General features: G+C 48.9%; 1 protein-coding gene across 1 annotated transcript; it reads right to left on the bottom strand.

The window, feature by feature from the left end:
- Positions 1 to 48: 48 nt before the first annotated feature.
- On the bottom strand, positions 49 to 22,183 carry LACTB2 (lactamase beta 2). Its single transcript, XM_032952710.2, has 7 exons — positions 21,721 to 22,183; positions 18,270 to 18,433; positions 10,261 to 10,390; positions 9,970 to 10,148; positions 3,252 to 3,400; positions 1,946 to 2,027; positions 49 to 1,122 (listed from the first exon to the last, which is right to left on the bottom strand). The coding sequence occupies exons 1-7, from the start codon at positions 21,840 to 21,842 to the stop codon at positions 1,076 to 1,078; spliced, it is 873 nt and encodes a 290-aa protein (XP_032808601.1). The 5' UTR covers positions 21,843 to 22,183; the 3' UTR covers positions 49 to 1,075.
- Between the last annotated feature and the right edge of the window lie 83 nt (positions 22,184 to 22,266).

Below are 22,266 nucleotides of genomic sequence, written 5' to 3'. Positions count from 1 at the left end.
CCTTCAGCAGAACCACATTCTCAAATAAAACAGAATTCTCAGTCTTAGTAAAGTTATTCAGAATTTGCATTATTATTTAAAGACCATAAAAGCAAGTTCAACACAACATCAACTTATCCATAATATAGGCACACATAACTGTGTGAAATCGTAAGAATCACGCACCACTGGCTCTACTCATCTCACCGAGCCAAGATTACCCACCGCGATTCAAAATCTTTCAATCAGTTCACCGGTACATTCAACAGTATAACGCACACACAGATGCCAAAAATGCATTTGTTTTGCCAGAGAAATGTAGAGTCCGCATTTCTCGAATCCTGTCTTATATTTCGAACGCAATCTATCACATTAACAGACTCTCATATATCATTCATAACGATTCGTTCGCTGAAACAGTGTTAGAAGTCTTAAGTAAAAAAAAAAAATCCTTGTTTTTTTACTCTATATTTTGGGGTTATATAAGCAAAGTTACACCAATTATGCTGCTTTAATTATGCAATGAGGTGAAGAAATGTTCTTTTGAAACACAACGAGCAGAGCAATCCATCAAGTCAGGAAACAGCCCCTAGACATGACACCACAGAAGCACTTCCTGAAATGACGCCAATAACTCTTTCATTCCCAATACAACATGGCACTCGTTCGCGTTTGTAAAAAAACTGTTTACTGCACATTACTCACTCCATATACCTAGAAACTTCAACTGTCAGAGCTGTGATAAACAAAATTAATAGTCCTTTTTTAATCTTCCTACAATAATAGGTGGTCTGGCTGATACCATGAAACGCATTACACTTGAAATCGTGGTTTGATCTGGGATGGCTTCCACCAAAATTTTAACCAATAATTCTCAGCATTGCTGGGTCTGTGTGCTGACAGCAATTATGAGCCTCCTGAACCAACCTGGGCCCACTCAGCTAAACTCCGTGAAGGCAACCCACGTGCCCTGTAGACACAACCGACCATAAGCTGGTGGAGGTGTGGCAACTGGCAACTTCAGACCCTGATGTCAAGTACTGAAGCACACCATCGGGTGGCCAGTAAGGCACAGTGCACTGCTGCGCGGTGTCGCTCACAGCTTGCTCTTCCACTTTCCCTCCTCTCCTTCTCCCACTCTGACTGCAATGGCAACAAAAGTAATTGAGAATTCGTTAGCGAACCCGCGGGAGCCACAAATGCCACACGCGTGACACGGACGTGCGTGCCTACACGAATACACAGCGGACATAAGACACTGGTGAGCAAAGAGTCAGGCATGGTGGTGCATGCCTGCGATCGAGCACTGTGCAGGCAAGGGGTTGGTGGCTAACGTCGAGATTTGTGAAACTCACAAACCTCACTGGGCTGTGGGGGTTGCCATGAGATGACAGCACAACTAGTGGGTTCGTGAACCTATCTGCATGAATCGGTCTTCTCCATGATTGGGTTTACCGGGATACTACTTTAGTTTCTTCATACATTTAAAACGCTCATAAAATGTAAACGGACATATATCCCAATGCAGGCACCTCCTGAAAAAGAGTTGTGAGACTTGGGCATTATTGTGTAAATAAATAACATGAATTAAATATATTCAAAATTACATGAGCTAATTAAACCATGAACACTTTATAACAAATGCATTGATTTACCTCTTCGTGAACATTATTAAAAGCACAAATGCAACATAAATGTAAAATAGAACACCGCTATCAACACACAGGAACAAATAGAAACACAAGACTATTATGGACATGTGGGTGCTGTTCTGTTGTATGCAACCGCATTCTACTCAGTTTCCTCTCAATGTGTCGTTCCTCATTTTTACTACACAATTTGGGATGTTAGTGACAAACCCAGCGCCCTATATATCAACATGTCAAGAACTGCCCGGATGACAGTGATGTGAACTGGACAATGTTGAATGGAATTCGCATCGATGCTGGACCCATGGGACACTCACCAATTGCGCCCTCCTTCTCCAACTTCTTGAGGTGCTGGTGCAAATTCCAGGATGCTGCCTTATACAAGTGTTCAGGAGTGTCCTAACACACGAAACAAAGGTCGTGAACACACGCGTGTGTAGTGGTATAAGTGTGTTGTGTGCGTTTGTTTGTGTGTGTTGCATTTCAGAAAATGGTGCAATGACATGGTGTAATATAGGTTATACGATTTTATGTATTTTTGCGGTAGTGTGCTATGCACCCGGCGATCCGGGTTCGATTCCCGCCCACGTATGCGTGTATGTTGAACTTCTTTCGCACCATACGTCGCCAACCGTGACGATTATTTGAACTGGTCCTGGGCCTCCCCTCGGTTGACTCGGCCTCAAATGAGTACCTGATGTGGTGTGTAAACATCGCCACGAGGGAGACTGTGTGTGCTGTGCCAGCCTTGATAGGTGCTTGCTAAGACCACTTGTCCCAACAGTGTGTTGAGGCTATACGGGGATCTTTGTATTTGTATATTTTGCATGTGGGTTTAGGCGTTGGGAAACAGTTGTCTCCAATTCTGGCTGTTCTTGTCCGGCTATCAGAACTACACAAGTCTCTCCCGTGACCATCTGTCCACAAGCATTCGCTCGATTACGCATGTACTATTCAGCTCTGTGTTAATCCACTGAAGGTTTCCCTACACTGTTCGGTCAGGCAGGTTGTTGGCCCACAATGCACCACACTGGCCAATCGCATCCATGTGGCTCTTGGGCAATATGTTCCCTACCCCGCTTTAACAGGTGCTCCCTAACTCCTAAGAGAGAGTTTCACAACAGGGATGCTACCAGGGCTGCAATGGTTAGCACACTGGACTTGCAATAAAGTATGGAGGTATTGGGTATGGCGACCCAGCTCTTCCAAGATGACTGGCCAACGTGGAGGATGTAGGCCAAAATATCCTTTAGAGCGGCTCTCTAGACCCATCTCTCGCGGAATCCCTTCTGCCAGCGGTGGCGTGAACAAGACATTTTGCGGGGCTGCACCTTTACCCTAACAGGTATATTACACCATCCAAACGATTAAGAGACTTACATGGGCTTGGGCACGACAAGTCGCGAGAAAACACGATGGGCAGTGGTCAAGAATAATGCCGGAGCGGCAGAGGATATCGACAAAGGAGACGGAGCAATGTAGATGCCGGGTGAATTGCTACACGACGAGATGGCAAGAGGCGACTGCGCCTTGGGTAGGAGGCCTTAATCCAGCGGTGGATCGATTGTGTGGCAACGGCGAAGGGGTATGCCAGGCCTCCCCACCCTCGTCGCTGCGTTGTACCGTGTACACGAGGCGCACAAGCTCCTCCAGCGAGAGCTCTTTCCCGGCGTGGGCGCTGACGATGGACATCACCGCCCGCTCGCGTGCCTGCCGGTGTGACACGTAGCCGCGGATTTTCTCCTGCGCATCCTGCACCACCGGCCCGTGGCCTGCGGGAGACACAACGGGTACGGCTTGACGTCGCGTGCAATTCGACGAATCGTCGTCGGCTTCAGGGCCAACGTTTAAATCAGCAATTGAATCCCAGGGACACACTTTCCCAGGTCAGTCTTATAAATTATACTCATCATGGACTTGTGAGTTCTCACCTGGTTAAACAAAGTCGACTTGAACCTGAACTGTGGTGTTCAGGGTTAGGCCGTATGTTGAGCATGCCAGCAAAATCCACCACATGCGGCTCTATCGAAGGGGCATAACGTAGAACACACTATCACAGGACCAAAAAATAATCAATGTCTCCCATACTGTGCCGAAAACTGTCAATATATATACACACCTATATGTCAACTTGACTCTTTGCAAAATTCATGGGTACTATTTGGCTCTTGGTCTGTTCCAGGTTGGCCACCCCTGTGCTAGAATGTAATATTTTGTCACGTTTGGATCATCTCGTTTGTATTGTCTCACTTTTTTGGTGTCGATAGTACCGTACACTACAGTTCGCAAGGCTGGATTATGGACCGGGCCAGTGGGGCCAGTGTCCCGGGACCTCGAACTGCCAGGAAGCCTCCAAGCCTCAGGCTGCGCGTAGTGCGTGGCCCAAGACTTCCGAAGGAAGTTGAACACCAGGGCCCTCAGTGCGCACAGCGCAAGCTGACAATTAGGTCCCTGGGGGCTTTTCGCTTGAGCTCACCACTAGGGCCACCAAGACCACCTCAGTGCTTACAATGTGAGGGCCCTCCAGACCCCTTGGGGCTTAAAGAGTGAGTTGGCCACTAGGGCCACTAGGGCCCCTGGGGCTTAAAGCGTGATCAGACCACTAGGGCCCCTGGGCCCCTCGGCACCTACAGTGTGAGGGTCTCTGGGCCCCTCAGTGCTTAAAGCGTGAGCTGACCACTAGGGCCCCCGGGCCCCGCAGCCCTTACAATGTGAGGCCCCTCGGTGCTTAAAGCGTGAGCTGACCACTAGAGGCCCCCGGGCCCCGCAGCCCTTACAATGTGAGGCCCCTCAGTGCTTAAAGCATGAGCTGACCACTAGGGCCCCCGGGCCCTGCAGCGCTTGCAATGTGAGGCCCCTCGGTGCTTAAAGCATGAGCTGACCACTAGGGCCCTCCGCCCCCGCAGCCCTTACAATGTGAGGCCCCTCGGTGCTTACAGCGTGAGCTGACCACTAGTGCCCCCGGGCCTCTGGGTGCTTACAATGTGAGTTCACCACTGGGGTCGCCAGGCCCCTGGGTGCACACATCGAGCGTAACACCTGGGGGCCCCTTGGTACACACAGTGCATGCTGAAAACGAGAGCCTCTCGGAGAGTGCAGTGCTTCTGTACAACTGAGCCACTGGTTGGCACACTACAATACGCTGTGACATGATACAATATTCACCAACAAGTCAGTTCATTCTGCATAACAGGACAGTTTGAAGGGCGTCATATTATGGCAAGACGTTCGTTATTTTACTTACCGTAACTGGTCATCCCTTTATTTTAGTTAGCTGCCCATTTTCCCTAGCTAGCTGCCCATATGATTCAGCTTGTTAACAGAAATTAGTTAGCTAGTTGCCATTTTTGCCAGCTAGCTGCCCTTACAACCAAATTAGCTACACTAAAAAGCCAGGTCGTGAGACCGAGGGCTCACCGTTTGTTGAGAGCTTATTTAGGGGTTGAAAAATCAATTATTAAAAATACACCGTGGTTTTGTGAAACATTAAAAAAATACGCCAAAAGCTATATTTTTTCATACACTAATGCATATATAAGAGACCCATTCCATACTTAAAGATTAAGGAAAACCCCATTCATTTTTTTCCATAGACCGTTTGTTTTTAGATCCACGGAAGTCGATAATGCCAACGTTGACATGCAAATTGTCGACAGCTCTTACGAGATATTTTTTTCCCCTCCCCATCGATGGGGTGTGGTCTATGTGCATAGTCTCCACCATGTAATTTCACTGACTTATCAGAAACCTTTGTTGGTTGTTCAGGCAATGATTTTTTTTTCATGTGGTGGAGCGATTCCTGGGCTTTGAGAGCCACACTGGTAAAAGTTGAGCAGACTGTGTGACTTTGATGGTGGAGGGCCTTGGGTTGGACCTCTCAAACTGTAGAGGTCAGTCATATGACAATGCAAGCAACATGTCAGGAAAATACAATGGGCCACAGGCCCACCTGAAACAAAAAAACTTCTCTGATAGAGTCTGTGCTTTGCGCAGCGCATTCACTTAACTTAGTTGGTGTTGACACCTTAGACGGCAGTAGCCCAGAGGCTGACGAGTTTTTTTTAACATGTCGCAGTCACTGCACAAATTTTGTTCTTCATCCACACACAGATGGAGGAAAGTCTTTCGGAAGACAGATGTCAGACTGGCATTAAAATCGTTGTCCAGTACTCGGTGGAGTGCTCGGGCAGAGTCAACCAAGGCACTGTGGAGAAATTACACCCACATTAGAGAGGCCTTCGGTGGTATGTGCAATGATGATAATGAGAAAAGAGATACTCGAATTGAGGCCACTGGACTATGTGCTAAATTGGACACCTTAGAGATGGTGTTCATGGCACATTTCTGGGACGTCACACTTGACCGGTTCCACGCTACAAGCATGCACCGACAGAAAAGTGACATTGCCATCTTTGTAGCAGAGCAGCTTTTGTCTTCGTTGAGGGATTTTGTTGTGGGACAGCGAGACCAGTTTGAGGCTTTTGAAAGGGCAGCCTTAAATGTGACAGGTGTCTCTCAGTCATATAAGCACGATCTTCAGCGAAAGAGGAAACGCAAACACATTTGCAGATATGAGCTCAGAGCCAGGTGTGACACTTGAGGGGAGGGAGAAGTTCAACATAGAAACATTTTATGTGGTCACATTGCAGGCACTTAATCTACAGGCAGTGTTCCCCAATGTTTTTGTGGCACTTCGGATTCTTCTAACTTTGCCAGTGACAAACTGCCAGGGTGAGCGGACATTTTCCCTTTCAGGCAGAATAAAGAATGAGCTGCGGAGTAGCATGTTGCCAAACACGTCTCAGCTCATTGTCACTTATGTCAATAGAGTCAGACCTTGTCAGACAGCGATATTTTGACGATCTAGTGGATGATTTTGCAAGGAGGAAGGCAAGAAAGACACCAATATAGGAAAGTGAGGGAGGCCTCCAAAAGACATGTGCCCAGGGGCCTCACGGGACCATGATCCGGCCCTGACCGTTTGCCCCATTAGCATAAATCTAACGTAGGCATATCACTTGCACAAGCTGTAACTGACCGAGTCTCACGCGTACACATTGATGCATTTATCGCGAGCATTGTCAAATCGCTTTCTATACTTAAATCCGCAGGGCTACATCTGTCCAGTGTCCGCCTCCTCCTTGTCACCCCACACCTCCCAACCCCCCTTTCTTGTCTGATGCCGAGCACGCGATTTGTGCTTTCAGCTGGGCACGTTCTACTCTGCATCAACCTCCGCTTGGTGGGAGCTCGCTTCTTCTTCTCATCCTCCTCCATTGCCCCCCCCCTGCCGCCCCATGTCTGCCACTCTCCTCTCCCCCTGTTTAAGTTTATGCTTACACCATTTCGAGCACCTCCTGCCTCCAATAAACCTTTCACTTTTCAGAGACACCGACCCTGTTTGTTGAATCGTTGTCCGGTTTGCTCCTCTCGCAGCGAGAAAGAATACCCCCAAACGTACGGAACTGAACACAAATTGACCCGACTGTGAACACCTCCATGGCTTATTGCTACCCTGTAAAAATCTGCCTGTAAATCCCCCTTTTCTGATGACTGCGCATTGAGACACAACTATATTTCGATGCGATATACAGGCAACTCCTCACTGTGATATATTGCATTCATGAATAACTATGAGAAAAAATAAAACGTATGTATAAAACACAACGAGGTTTATCTTCTTTCTTGGCCACAAGTCCCATTATTGAATAGGGTCAGCTGCTCAGATTGCTCTCTCTATGCTCTTGCCTTTAGCATCCCGGTTCAAGGCAGCATCCAACAAGCTGATGAGCCGCAGGAAGTATAAATCTTAAGAGTTTGCTGGAACTAACCCTATTGCAAAAAGTTGGCGTGACAGGCCCAATAGTCGATGGAATCAATATTTACTCCATTTCTAAGGGTGACGAACCATCGCCTGTACATGCATGTATAAAAGGGACAAGCTAACCATGTTATTTCTCAACAGCCTGTTACATCGTTAGGCTAATGAGCTTAGTTTATATACCATCCAATCTCATCAGATCTTGTAGGATAAGCAGGCATCAGCCTGGATAGGGTCTGGATGGGCAACCGCCATGCATGACAAGTGTTATAGGCTACAAAGTGCAGGGTGGCAGGAGAGAGGGCCGCACAGAAAATTACACTGTTGTACTGTGCTTCTATGCCCCATGTCTAAGCATCTTAGACATGGGGCATATGCGATGCATCAGCATAAGCTGTACTAGGCATTGGCAACAGTGGTCTCTCCGTTCACATTCTTAGTTCCCTTATCAGTGCTCGACAGCCTGACCTGAGCTCACAGCTCATACGCCCCTAACTCACTCGCCCACAATGGGGAAACAATGACGCGGGCCCCTTCAGCAGGCTTGTGAAAGAAATAAAACCGCGGTAAGTCTGGTCAGCATTTCAAGCTCACAAGGCTTTGGGGGGGGGGGGGCACTTCCGTCAAAGCCTGGCAAAGAAATGCCCTTCGTGTGACTCAGGCTGTATCAGACGGTGAGCAGCACCAGACCACCAGGGGCTGGGCACTGTCAAGGGACACATCAACCCCAACGCGTGTATCTAAATGCCTATATTGTGCGCACGTGACGTGCATCACAGTGGGCTCTTTACGGAAAACACGACACGAGTCTCGACACTCTTTCTCAGAATCGTGCCATTGGGTGGCAAGTTTGGCCAATTTGTTTTAAATAAGTGTTTGTGTATCCAGCGGAAATTCGTCGCACGCCAGGAGATAACAATCAAAGGGCTGTAAAGATAGTTTCGTGAATGAACTTGCTCTCCTGGCATCTCCTGGCCACCTTGTAGTCAAGCAAATTTGAGCATTTCAGGGATCTGTCATCCACCAACCATTGCCTTCTAAGCAGTGGATTAAAGATGTCCGCCACTGGGCCCAGCATCTCTCTCAGTCTGCCTGTTACTTTACTGTGATCTCCATGGCGCTTGAACCAATGTTTGTTCGGAATGCTTTGGCTTTCTCCCATACACAGATAAACCAGATAAATAAAAAACGATGGGTATTATTTCTAAGTTGAGATCAGGGCGAGACCAACTGGATATCTGCCAACTTGGCATTACGGCCTGTTTGATGTAGCTACAGTAAATATATTATTACAATGATAGTTTTGCAACACTTGCTGGTGAGTAATGTGGAAAAGGTTCAACATGTCCAAAGTTACATTCATACCTATGCAAAATAGTCATCGTTTGTGCAATTAGCTACACAGTGAGATTGGTGCAAAGTAATAAGGTAGGCAAATATTCACGTCTCTCTGAATGACATGGTATTGAGGCATAAATATCAAGTTATTGTCTGGGCAGTATTGCAAAATGATGTCCTTAACATGGCTTATGGACATCCTCCAGGATAAATACATTTTCTGATTCTGATTACGGGTATCACTGGGTATGATGATGCAGGATGTGAGTTTGAATGATATGGTGTTTGGCGTACTGATCAGTACCATGGTACAAGAGAAATTTGATGAGCCCCCTGATAGACTCCCCCTGAAAGTCTACCAGGCAGCATGTCCCACTTGGAAAAGACCCAGGGGCCAGCCCAGGACACGCTGGTGGGACTACGTTGCTCGGCTGGACTGGGAACGCCTGGGAATTCCCCAGGAAGAGCTAGAGCCTGTCTCCAGGGAAAGGGAGGTTTGGACCGCCCTACTCAACACGCTGCCATAGCGACCCTCACCAGACTGAGAAACGAACGAACAAACAATTGTATGAAGTAGATTTTTTTTCAATGTAATGGTATAATATCCCGAACTTTTGAGTTTCATGGTATTACGTTATTAGTGACTGTCATGACATGAAAGCACACATGGCATGCTATGTTTAATTGAAATTAATTTGATTCAACTTCATTTCATACAGTACCTTATCATGATAATTAGCATTTCAAAGCACTTTACAATGCCATATGCCCTTTCAGTGTCATGCTACCATGTTAATTGCTCACAAAGAAATTGGAATAAAATCTGAACAGCGCGTGGCAAGTCGAGTTAAATTCATGAGGAGGAGTGGGGGAGCAGGGCATCGGCATTTATGTCGCGCCCCTTGTGAGTACCGGGCCCCCCCCCCCCCCAAGGAAGCCGATGGTCCAGACCAGCAGTGACCGAATTTAACGAGCTCCGACTGATACAAATCCCGGTCTCGGCGCCAACGGCAGCTCTGACGTCCTGGTGCCCCGGGCCCACACTTCGGGTTCTAGAGCTTAAGGTCGAGGCTCCTTCGGCAGCCGAGTGCCATTTCATCGGCATTCCCGCTCGCCGTATAAACTCACAGGCACGCGTACGTGTGCGTGACACCCGCGTGTCCTCTGGGCGTCGGTGGTTACCGGGGTATATGAGCTTGGGCTTGAGATTGAGCAGCAGGTCGAGCGAGCGCATGTACGTGTAGAGGTCCTCGAACACGGCCGTGCCCTCGCCCAGGATGCAGTCGCCCGAGAAGACCGAGCCCTCCTCCTCCAGCAGCAGCACCATGTGGTCGTCCGTGTGTCCCGGCGTGTACACCACCCTGCACGCGACGCCGCACCGCCCACGCCCACCAGCGCCGCCGGCGCTCATTGGGGGTTCTCGCGCACACGCGGAAACCGAGCCCACCCCGGCATTAGACGCCGATCGCTTACCGGAGCGTGGCCCCCTCGGTGGTGACGACGTCGCCATCGCGCAGGAACGTGTACTCCAAACCCTCGCCGTCCAACACCTCCTCGCGCCGTGGCGGCACTCGCGGTAGTTTCGACAGCCGCACACCGGTACCTGCGCTCCACCACCGCCGCCGCAGCCGCCACCACCGCGTTCACCATCACCATCCACCACATCACGCAAAACTGGCCACACTGCCAAAAATACCCACCCCCGCACGCCGTTGTCACCTTTACAAATACAGCTGCGTGCCTCAAGAGAGCGAATGCCATGTAAGAGTACTGAGCTGGGACCAGTTTGTAAGTATACATGTTCAGCTTCTTTCGCACCGTACGTAGCCAACTGTTTTAATCGGAGGTGCAGAAAGAATGCCGCGTTCACATGGCCACTCGGAAGGGAATCGGCTTGGCTCACAAACCAGACAAGTGGTCTCAGCATGGATCCCCATGTTGGCCTTACCGGGTCAATGCCAGCACCAACTGGGCCAAATGGTAAATGTTTTACTGGTTGTTTGGCTTTCTTTTCTAAGGGATTAAAGGTGGCCGCAACATTTTGCCTCCTGAAGGCAGGAAACCCGCTACATGCCACACCCAGAGCCACGCGGCTGATGATGCCGATGGCATCACCAAGTCCCGCACATCACTTACCATCCAGCAGCACACGTGGGAACATTTGAAAAATGTTTCCAGCTATTTTCGTGTTATCCCATTAGTTAAGTAATGTAAATTATAATCGATAGCATAATCAATGATTTCAATAATCAGATAGTTCATCTTTGCGCAAGACCATTTTTCTCTACCTCCTCGTGGTGCCGGACGGGCAACGCTGTCGTGGGCAGTGCTGTGGGGGGAGGGCCAATTCCGATTGGCCTTTCCCCTCATGGCGTTTGTAATCACCACAGCGGCCAAAAGGAGGCTCTGGACCAGTGCGAGGGGCTGATAACCTCTCCACGTTCAATTAATTACCGCTAAACCACGACGCATTTTTTTTAATAAGCTTGTGCCGGAGGCCCCGGGGGGACAGGCGTCTATGACGTCTCCTGGCCAAACCCCATTTGGCGGAGCCAGGAGACCGAATCCTTACCCTCAGGGCTTCTCCAGAAACAACAAAAAACCACGTGTGGCCACGTGGAGTGTTCGAACACTCATTGCAGAGGAGAGGCTGCCACTCCTCTGTCGGGAGCTGGACCGGTACCGCCTGGATCTCTGTGGTATTCAGGAGGTCCGGTGGACCGGCTTTGGCTCCTGCCACCATGAGGGGTGGACAGTCCTCTTCTCAGGGCAGGAGACTGCCATGAGGCGTGGGAAGCTGTAAGCCCTAGGCTACTTTGGGCTCGCCTTCCCATCAACCAGAGGCGAGGAGTGGTGGTCGTGGTTACTTATGCCCCCACTTAAGACGAACATCCGGGAGGGATGCAGGCAAGGCCGATGAGTCAGATGCCTTCTATAACCTCCTGTCACAGGTGCGAGCTAAAGTGGCCCCTCAGGATAGAGTTATTTTGTTGGGTGACTTCAATGCCCGAGTTGGTCATGATGCTGGCACCTGGTCTGGAGTGATTGGAAGGCATGGGCCAGATCAGCTCAATAACAACGGCAGGAGACTGCTAGATTTTTGTGCAGCCTATGGGCTTGTAATTACCAACATGCTGTTCCAGCATCGGCGCATCCACACAACATCATGGATGCATGCCGGGTCCAAGCAAGAACATCTGCTGGACTACATAGTGACGGAATAGCGGATGCGGGCCCATGTCCTTGACACCAGGACCTACCATGGAGCTGATCTGCCCACTGACCATCGACTTGTCATCTGTAAGATGCGCCTGCCAATCTTCCACTCCAGTGGTGGGTGTACACCCAGGACCTCATTCAAACCCTTAGTGGCTTGGTCTCAGCTCGCTGATGAAAGTTGCAAGCGACAATTTAATCGCTTGCGGCTGGGGTTGGCATCGTCCTCCACTCCTCCTGATGTCGAGGGGAAATGGGCGAGGTTTATGATTGTGGCTCATGCAGCTGCAATGGCTACTTTAGGTACACGGTCCAGACCTCCCCAGAGACCCTGGCTGACAGAGGAGGTGTTCAAGCTGGCTGAGAAAAAGCGACAGGCCCACTCTCATCGGCTACAGTATCCCACGTCGGAGAATGAGGAGGCTTACCGCAGCCTTCGCTCGGAGGTTCGGAGAGCCGTAAGGCGCTGCAAGGATGGGTGGTCGCGGGTTGCTAAGGAGATGGAGTCTGCCTCAATGGCCCACGATCACAAATCGCTCTTTAATGCCATCAAAAAAGTAACCTGCAGCGCCATACTCATTACCATCATTAGGGGAAAGAAAGGTGATCCAATCTCCGACCCCCAGGAATAGGTTTGCAGATTTGCTGAGCATTTCTGAAGTCCTGGGGGAGGGGACATCCCTCAGCCTGGATAACGTGGGACAAAGTGGGGATGACCCTGCCGAGGCTGCGGTGCATCAAATATTGGAAGTCACCCCCTGTGAGTGGCTGGCTGAGGTGCCATCTGTTGAGGAAGTACTGAAGGCGATCCAGAATCTGAGACCAGGAAAGGCACCGGGCAGAGATGATCTCCCAAGTGAAATGCTGAGGGTGGCGTTTGTGCACAGACTGCCCTAGATGACATCATAACAACAGTCTGGACCACTGGATGGGTTCCGCAGGACTGGAAGGATGCCCTGGTGGTCCCCCTCTTGAAGAAGGGGGACCACACAGACTGTAACAACTATAGAGGCATCTCACTCCTCAGTGTGCCGGGAAAGGTCCTGGCAAGGATTATTCAACATCGCCTTGCTAGGCACGCTGAGGAGAAATTTGCGGAGCCCCAATGCAGTTTCAGGAAAGGGCGGTCCAACAAAGATGCCATATTTTCTGTCCGTCTGCTACAGCAGAGGTGTAGGGAATTCGAACAAGACCTACATCTCTGCTTTATTGACCTGGTCAAGGCCTGTGATACCATCAGTAGGCCTGGGCTCTGGGTTCTTCGTGCTTTCGGAGTCCCTGACCCTCTGCTCACGATCATCAAGGACCTTCATGATGGTGAGCGGGCCCGAGTAAAACTACGTGGCCGGGAGTCGGAGCCAATCCCTGTGCACCTTGGGATGTGACAGGAATGTACTCTGGCTCCCTTATTATGTAACATCTATTTCGACCACGTAGTTCGTGAAGCCTTCAATAGCTGTACCGGAGAAATTTTCACCTGGTACAGATACAATGGGAGGCTGATTGATGCCCGGGTGCGGTCAAGGGATGGCTCCCTATTGCTCAACCATGTGATGTATGCCAATGATCTGGTATTTGCTGATCACTCAGAGGAGGAGTTGGAGGCGCTGCTGCTGAACCTGGAGCATGCCGCTAAGAGGTGGGGCCTTATCATCAGCCCCACCAAAACTAAGTACCTTCCTGGGTATTTTGTACCATTCGACACTCTACCCTCACAACTCCCAATTGGTGATGGGGCAGTTGTGGACAGAGTGGAGAGTTTCCCATACCTGGGCAGTGTGCTCATGACCGGCTCCGGTTTAACAGCAGAGATCTCACTCCGAATCAGTCGAGCGGCATTATCTTTTCATCGGTTGCATAACGCTGTGTGGAAGCAACATGGTCTGTCGCTCCGCACGAAGCTTAAGGTCTTCTCGGCCACGGTCATTCCCTCCCTTCTCTACGCTTGCGAAACGTGGACACCCCTAATGGAACATCTTCGCCGGTTAGAAACATTTAGGCTGGCCTGTCTACGATCCATCCTGGGTTTAACCAGGCTGGATTGTGTGAGCTCACAAATCCTTGTAAGTCCCATTGGTGAGCTCCTCCGGCAGGCAAGGCTGCGTTGGCTGGGCCATGTAGCCCGCATGCCCAGCCACCGCATGCCTAAACAGCTTTTGTCCGGTCGGATCGAGGGGGCTAAACGGGCGCGGCATGGGCGAGAGAAGAGATGAGTGATGTAGTACAGGAAGATGTGGAACTGAGTGGATTTGTCAATGACCAGTACCAGCGGTGTCAAGATCGGCCTCTGTGGAGGAGGCTCGTGAAGGACGCTACTGGGCAGTTGGAGGCAGTCGCCCTCCAACAACAACGGAGGGCGGAGGAGCGACGCTCACAACAACGAGCGGAACGCCAGGTGGCTAAAGCACAGCAAGTTGGCACAATAGGGGGCACAGGTGGTTCATCAACCAGTCGTCTCGGTCAGTCGACCCGTGGCACCTGGGTCTGCCACGTGACCTCCTGCCAGCGGGCGTTCGACACTTCACGTGGCCTCAAGGTGCACATAGCCTGGCACAAGCGTCAGGGTGATGTCACCGCCACTTAGTGGTGAATGGCGGTTGTTGTTTTTGTTGTGGGACTATGGAGGTGGGATTGTTGGATTATGCAGTGACCATGCAGTATGGATGTATGTTGAACTTCTTTCACACCATACATAGCCAAACACACTCATCAGAGGTGATCACCAAGTTTATAGCAGTGCGTAAGACACCCACCTACAGGGACATTCAGGTGGTTGGTAAAGCAGATTACTGACCTAACTATGGACTTTATTGTGTTGTCATTCTTTGTGTATATTTCCTTATGGGCACTCCGGTTTCCTCACACATGTGGAGAGCACTCGAAAAATAATTGGTTAAACATCCCAAGTAGAGCCCTCCTGAAAGAAAACTATAAAAAGCTATAAACAATCAACTATTTTTTTTTATTTTACCACGTAAAGCCCACTAGGCTATATAGCTCTTTCAGAAGCGACCTGGCCCCAAATGATAGCTTGACATCGGTAGCAAGTGTTATCTGAACCAGTGCTGGCCTACACTCCCTTCATCAAACCACATCAACCACCGTGGTGAGGTCAAACAACCCCCATGACCGACAAGGCATGGGGAGGCTTTTATCCAATCATGAACTGACAAAGAGCTGCAAATTGTTATCTGTTTTTCTTAAGATATTACTATTGTTGCAATACTTAGAAGGGTCATACTTCGGAATGTATGTTTTAAGCAGAAACCCAATTATTCTGTACACCTAAAACAGAACTAGTTCCAGAGGTAGCCACGCTTGTACTCAACTACCAAATTGTCTGTTTCAAAAAGCCAGCAAAAAGCTGTTTCCACAGAAAAAACGAATGCAACATACATTTTGAGTCGACTGTTGGAAAATATGCCGTAATGGCACCAGATTTCAAATAACACAAATACATTCAGACTGCTTCCACAAGATTTCATGCAAAATAAATATCGGTGCCAAATAATTGACTCATTAAATGTGATAAAAATTTGATGTCAGTAAACAAGAAAGCCTTACTCAGTCCAAAAAACTTGCATCTCCAAAAGGGTCCTGGATTGTGATGTTTGGCCAATCCTTCATAGAGTAATTTCACACGTGGGAGGAATAAAAGTGCCAGGGGAAAACCCTGGCACGTTACTAACATGCTGGACAGGTAGGTCAGTCCCCGGGGCGATACATAGTCCTGCAAGATCCTCAATAGTTCTCCAGCTAGCGCCTGCACATACGCGGATTTCATCTCCCCATCTCTTTGATAACACGTCCACGAGATGAAGCAATGAAATTAGCTTATGTGCGGGTGCTCGGTGGAGTATGACATTGCAATATTGTTCTTAGGAGATGCTGACAGTTTGGGGAAGCCTTCATCCAGCAGTGAACAGATCATGGCTAATAATGATGATGAATTCTGCAAGCTGGCAGTCACACACTGAATGACTATCTCTACGTGATCCACCAACCCTAACTTCAAAGCACTTCGAGGGAGCCGCAACTTTAAAAAAACTACTTTAATATTGTATATATTAAACGAATACATTATAAGGTCACACTCATTGCAAAGTGTTTGCCAAAAATGAACCACAATACCTTGCTGATCTTGTCAAGGAGCATAAACCATCACGCAAACTCCGGTCATCCTCGCAGCGGCTTTTTGCTATGCAGACGGTAACTACATCGCACGCTTTCAGGTCCACTTATGCGGCCGTCTAGAAAGCTCTTCCTTCCGATATTAGGAAGCTACTTGAACTATGCACTTTAAAATCTAGATTGAAAACGTATTTCTTTTGAACTGCTTTTTGTGTTTAGTTTGCTACCCTTCCCCTGCACCTCCGATTAGCACGGTTGGCTAAGTACGGTGCGAAATAAGTTCAACATGCATACAATACATATATGCACGCATAGGCTGTGGGCCAAGCCGTCCGACACAAAGGTTTGGGAAAGAGGATTGACGGTCACGAGCCACATGTACTCCGTGAGCACTGGCATAGCACCCTCCAGTGGTTTCACAGGCGTGCTCCAATCTACACTCAGGACCAGGCGAGCCCCGGGACCACAGCAACATCACAACGTCAAAACTCGCGGTGCACAGTGGAGTCTGCTCCATTTTAGTCTTTGTAGCACAGAACGCGGAGAGTGATTTTGCACCTTCTCACAAGAGAGGAACAATGCATGCAAATGGTGATTTATAGAGAGCAAAAGCCATAATTGTGACAATTACATCAGTCCTCCAGTCATGTCTGCTATAGAGGAAATGCCAGGGTAATAAAACCTAATTTAATTAAGTTTTCAGAGTTAGAAATATGCCTAAGTGGAAATTGAATTTACCATGCACGTTTTTGTTTGCAGTCACTGGTGGTGGGTGGTGAGACCATCGGCTCACCACACTTGGGTTTGCATCTTCCGTTACTGGGCTCGTTGCTGCAGAAGTTTGTTTTTCTCCAACATTATCCGGATTGTTCTATCAATTGTTCTAACGTCATGAAACTAATCATACACTTGGATCTCGAGCATAGCAATGCAACCCTATCACATGAGAGAACGGCCCATGTAAGCGGATGCCACAGAGCTAACTCTGAAATCCCTTCATTTGACCTCAGGTCACGTGTTGAGCACATCTTCTCTCTCCGTTTAAAATTTCGCTCTGCTCCACACATTAGGGGGGGGGGGCGGCACTGTCCCACCCGCTGTGCCAATGTGAAAAGCGCTGCCTTGCACGTCTAGTGGCATTGTTGGGCGCGATGTTCGATTACCACGACTCTTAGCCGGTAGTACCGGCCCCGTGTCAACAGGGGGCGGAAGAGAGGCTGAGCCGAATAGTTTCGAATCAGCGGTCCCCAACCTTTTTGGCGCCAGGAACCGGTTTCGTGGAAGACAATTTTTTCACGGACCGGGGGGTGGGGTTCATCATTGGGTCTTTTCCCCTTTTTCAAAGAAGCTCTCCAGCGACGTTCGCTTTTTACTCATTGTGGCTACTAGGGGTTAGAGCTTGTGGGCTTACCAACACTGTGACTGAGACAGGTGCGCAGTGCGTGAAAGAGGCGCGGATGGAAGTGGTAAATAAAATAATGTGGGCAGGCCACATGCGGACTCACCGCTCACCTCCTGCTGTGTGGCCCAGTTCCTAATAGGTCACGGACCGGTACCGGTCCGCGGGCCGGGGGTTAGGGACCCCTGGTTTAGATGAAGTCAGGCCGTTGGGCCGAGGTCACGCCCAGGGAGCATCGTGACTGGAGGTGCAGACCCCAGACCCCCAAGAGGGGGCTGGGGGATGACGTCACACTCCAGGTCCCTCTGGAAGGTTCCAGAAGGAAGGCGTGGCTAGGGGCGGAGTGAGCTGGGACCGTGTATAAAAGCCGGACCCTTGAACGGATCCGGCAGTTGTCGTCCACTCGAAGACTCGAAGCTACCCTGAAGACCTGGAGCCGGGGCCGGAGCCGAGGACCTTGGCTGGGTCGGGTCCGAGCAGCCCCGTGGGTAGGGCCAGAGGACCTTGGCTAGGTCGGGTCAGAATAGCCTCCCTAGGTCCCGCTCGCCGGAGGACCCTTAGTGAGCTACTCCCTCAGTGAGTAGGGCACGCCAGTGTGGAGAACATACCTCCTTAGGGTATCGGGTGGAAGGGGCCATACCCCTTCGTGTTAGGGCTGTTGCTGTTATTGTATAATAAACGTGTTGCCTCCAAACAAGTCTCACTCTCTCTCCATTTATACCCACTACACACGCACCGATGGCGAGGGCACGGCAGACATCGGAGATGCCCCCAACGTGGTCGTGGTGCCAGTGCGTGAGGATGATCTCTTGCACGCTGCTGCCCAGCTGTGCCAGCGCCGTCTGCAGGTTCGCCACGTACTCGGGAATATTGGGCTCCCCCGTGTCGATCAGCACTCGTCTGCCGGTGTCAAGCACACGCACACGGGAGAACATTGCAGCGCCAAAACGAAAACGAGACAACATGGATTCTGCCACACTTTACAACAAGCGGTTCTCCGTGTATCCAATGAGCAATTGTTATGTTTAAACCGCACGACGCAATGCCACACGGCGCGTGCCATGTGACGTCGTGAGATGACATCACACATGACAGCCATGATGACTGTCGGTACAGCAGCTGTTTGTGAGGCATTAGCTTGTCCTCAACATCTGCTTGAATGACACGACATAAAAACATGACTATTGACAATGATCCAATGCTCTCTGGGTATGGGACCACTTAAACATTTTTTACGTTTGTCATCAGAGCTTTGGGTCACAATTTAGCAAGAGTCTGCTTGTACATCTGCAGTACAGCATATGCATGCACGCAGTCATACACATAACTAGAACAATACTAAGCGCATCACTCGTACAAAACCATACCACCAGAAACACTGGGCAGTAGGCCTCGGCAAGGTAAGGTAAAAGATAAAAACAACGAGCCTACCTTTACCCTACCTTTTACCTTACCACAATGCAATCACTCCATTCTAGATTTGAAGCTTTTGTGACTGCAAGGATCCATACTCTTTGGTTCTATTCGGTAAAGTCACGTAGGTAAAAAATAAAACAACAAAAATCACGACGTTTCGGCCACAACACAAGTGGCCTTCATCAGGTGAAGGGACCGTACTGTCACGAGGACAGCGTTGGAGTGAAGACAGTCAAGCCCAGGTCGCGTCTTTTAAGCTGTGTACGTGACTTTACCGAATACAATCACTCTACCCTACCTTTTACCCTTCAGCAGGTAAGGTAAAAGGTTAAAAGCAACGAGCCTACCTTTACCCTACCTTTTACCCTTACCCCATAAAAATTGCCCGATTACAGGGTAATTACTGGGGTACTACACATGAAAAAGGTTTATAACAGGTAAATGGTAGGTAGAGTGCTTCATTCATATAGAATACTCTCGATTATTCCAATTTTACACGCTTTCTTTAAACTCACTCTGTTGTCGTTATCGTTGTTGTATCTTCAAATCTTGTAACTCAATTTTAACCCACTTCCCAATGTGGTTTCGACTGCGAACTTGGTATACTTATGTCATACTGATGACAATACTATATTCTATCATTACAAATATAGTAAAAATATTTATAAAAAAAAATGTATGTTATGTTTCGGCTTGGGTCTAATTGTCCACTGTCAACTGACGTTGGCTGTAATTGCCCACGGTCCCTTACGTTATGGCAAGCTTCGGGGCCACTTCCTGGAGTCGTGGAGTTCTGCCATTAATAGTACATTTCATTAAAGCGTCTTTTAAAAAAGTTTTTTTTAATATCACTTATTAAATGAAGGCCACGGACTGCGCCACGGAGCTTTAAGCAGTAAACAAGGCACCGTATTTACCGGGTAATACTTCACGCTACCTTTACCCTACCGGGTAATTCTTCAGAGCTACCTTTACCCTACCCTTTACCTTACCCCTTAGCATGTCGACACCTTTACCTTTACCCTTTTACCCGCTAAAAAGGGTAAATTACCTTACCTTGCCGAGGCCTACTGGGCAGCTTATGTACTTTGATTTCACGTTACCTATTTTGGCCTGCTTTGATAAGATGCAGGTGTGTACTCCCCATACACATATCTGGTTCAAGTTTAAACGGATGATAATGGATAACGAGTCTCGGTCAAATAACGGAGGTGGTGCCTCACTCTAGCCATTGTTGTACGCAATGCTCATCACTGCATAAAAAAGGTGTAAAATCTATGTAAACAATAACTGTTACACTATTCTGTACACGCACGGCCCTTTAGTGAATCCACTTTTGGATGAGGACCACCCCACGTTATGCGGGTGTCACATCCCACCACCCTGGTCTGTTATTGGTGTGGTTTGTGACTGTTTTTGTTGTTTTTCAGCCTTTCCCACGCTTGCATTATGCTGAAAAATCGCCAGGAATTTATGTACTTATGCAATTTGTACTTGTGTAATTTATTTATTTTGTTTAATTTTGCTACACTCTGTACTTCTATCATTCAAACTTGATTTGAAACCTTTCGTGACTGCAGGAATTAGTCTTTGGTTCTTTCGGTAAAGTCACGTAGAAGAAAAATCAATTAAATAATAGACTACGACATTTCGATTGCAACACAAGCAATCGTCATCAGGTAGAAAGCAAACCTATTAAACTTAGACATACAATGCAATACGGCTAACACAACAGTCAACACCCTACCTGGTTGATTACGTTCTTCCAAAGATTGCTAAATTTGAGAGAGAGACAAAACACAGACACGGGGACACATAGGCAGACACACACAAGCAGAGAGAGACAACACAGAGACACGTGTTGCAATCGAAACGTCGTATTCTATTATTTAATTTGTTTTCTACGTGACTTTATCGATAGAACCAAAGAGTAATTCTATCGTTCATTATATATATCGGTTGTTGTAACTTTCTGACAAGCCCCTCCTGGGCATTCGTGAAAAAGAGCCTCATAACTCATCGGATTCCTCCAGGATCAAAACACAAAACTTCCTATTCTGATGCGTCGAAGTCAGGGAGCATTGAAGTACAGTACAGCTATGGATTTGGACCCGACTCGGTCACGCAAAGTGCCACAAATTTACCGCAAATAATAAAAGCCACCACCCCCCACGGGGCACGCCACGTATCGCAAAAGCAGTCTGCCGCCTGTCTCCTCCTGTATTGTGGTCACTCTTACAGGATGAACCCTGCCAAGATCTGACATCTGATTCATTGGGTGTAAACACCCCAGGAGACCACGCACACCGCTGGCCATCAGGCGAGCCTATGGAACCCCCCCCACCTCTCTCACGCTCGCTAAACCAGGTGCGAGAGACGTGGACGAGTCTGTAGGCCAGTGTTCTTCAATACTCTCTGGTTCTATTGGGTAAAGTCACGTAGGTAAAAAAAATGTTATTTTATTTTTTACCTACGTGACTTTACCCAATAGAACCAGAGAGTATGGATCCTTGCAGTCACGAAAGCTTTAAATCCAGTGTTCTTCAACTTTCAGACGGTGCGGGCACTTTCGCCGATAAGACATCATCAGTGCTGAGGGTCGCCACACCATGTGAAACCATTGTGGGTTTGACAGCAGCGCGATGATGATTATGATGACGATTGGTGGTGGTGGGGGTGGTGGGTGTTTTCGCCATTTGTGTATTGTCGGTGGCCTCCTCCAAATGTCCCGCGGGCCTTGCGATGAAGACACCTGCTGTGGATGCCCCTACCTGCTGCCCGTGCCCACCAGGTACGTGTTGGTCCCCTGCAGAGTCATGGGCCCCGGGTTACAGCCCAGCACCCGGAACACCCGTGAAGACAGCTGCTCGAGCTTGGGGATAACCGTGGCCATCGCTGAAGACTGTTCAGCAGCAGCAGCAACAACAGCAGCAGCAACAGCAATAACAGCAGCAACAGCAACAACAGCAGCAGCAATAACAACAGCAACAGCAGTAGTAACAGCAGCAGCAGTAACAGCAGCAACAACAGCAGCAGTAGTAGTAACAGCAGCAGCAGTAACAGCAGCAACAGCAACAACAGCAGCAACAACAGCAGCAGTAACAGCAACAACAGTAACAGCAACAACAGTAACAACAACAACAGCAGCCGCCGCCGGCGCGTCACGGGCGATGAAGACGACCGCAACGGCTGCGTCTCATCCAGATGATTGACGTGACGTCATCGCGCACGAGCGTGTTCCCAATCGAGCGTGAAACGGACGTGCGACGTGACATCATCGCGCACGAGCGTTTTTCGACGGTTCAGGGACGTGAGCA

The sequence above is a fragment of the Petromyzon marinus genome, chromosome 12 (genome assembly GCF_048934315.1).
Source record: "Petromyzon marinus isolate PM22_M1 ecotype Great Lakes invasive population chromosome 12, UKy_Petmar_22M1.pri1.0, whole genome shotgun sequence".
Lineage (NCBI taxonomy): Eukaryota > Metazoa > Chordata > Hyperoartia > Petromyzontiformes > Petromyzontidae > Petromyzon > Petromyzon marinus.
This window is presented reverse-complemented; position numbering and strand designations above follow the sequence as displayed.

Excerpts from the sequence above, each read along its gene's own strand:
- LACTB2 (XM_032952710.2), bottom strand. The coding sequence starts at position 21,842 with ATGGCCACGGTTATCCCCAAGCTCGAGCAGCTGTCTTCACGGGTGTTC. Across the intron at positions 10,149-10,260 it reads ACCGAGGGGGCCACGCTCCG|GGTGGTGTACACGCCGGGAC; the intron begins GTAAGCGATCGG and ends CGTCGCGTGCAG. Across the intron at positions 3,401-9,969 it reads GCCCAAGCTCATATACCCCG|GCCACGGGCCGGTGGTGCAG; the intron begins GTAACCACCGAC and ends TGTCTCCCGCAG.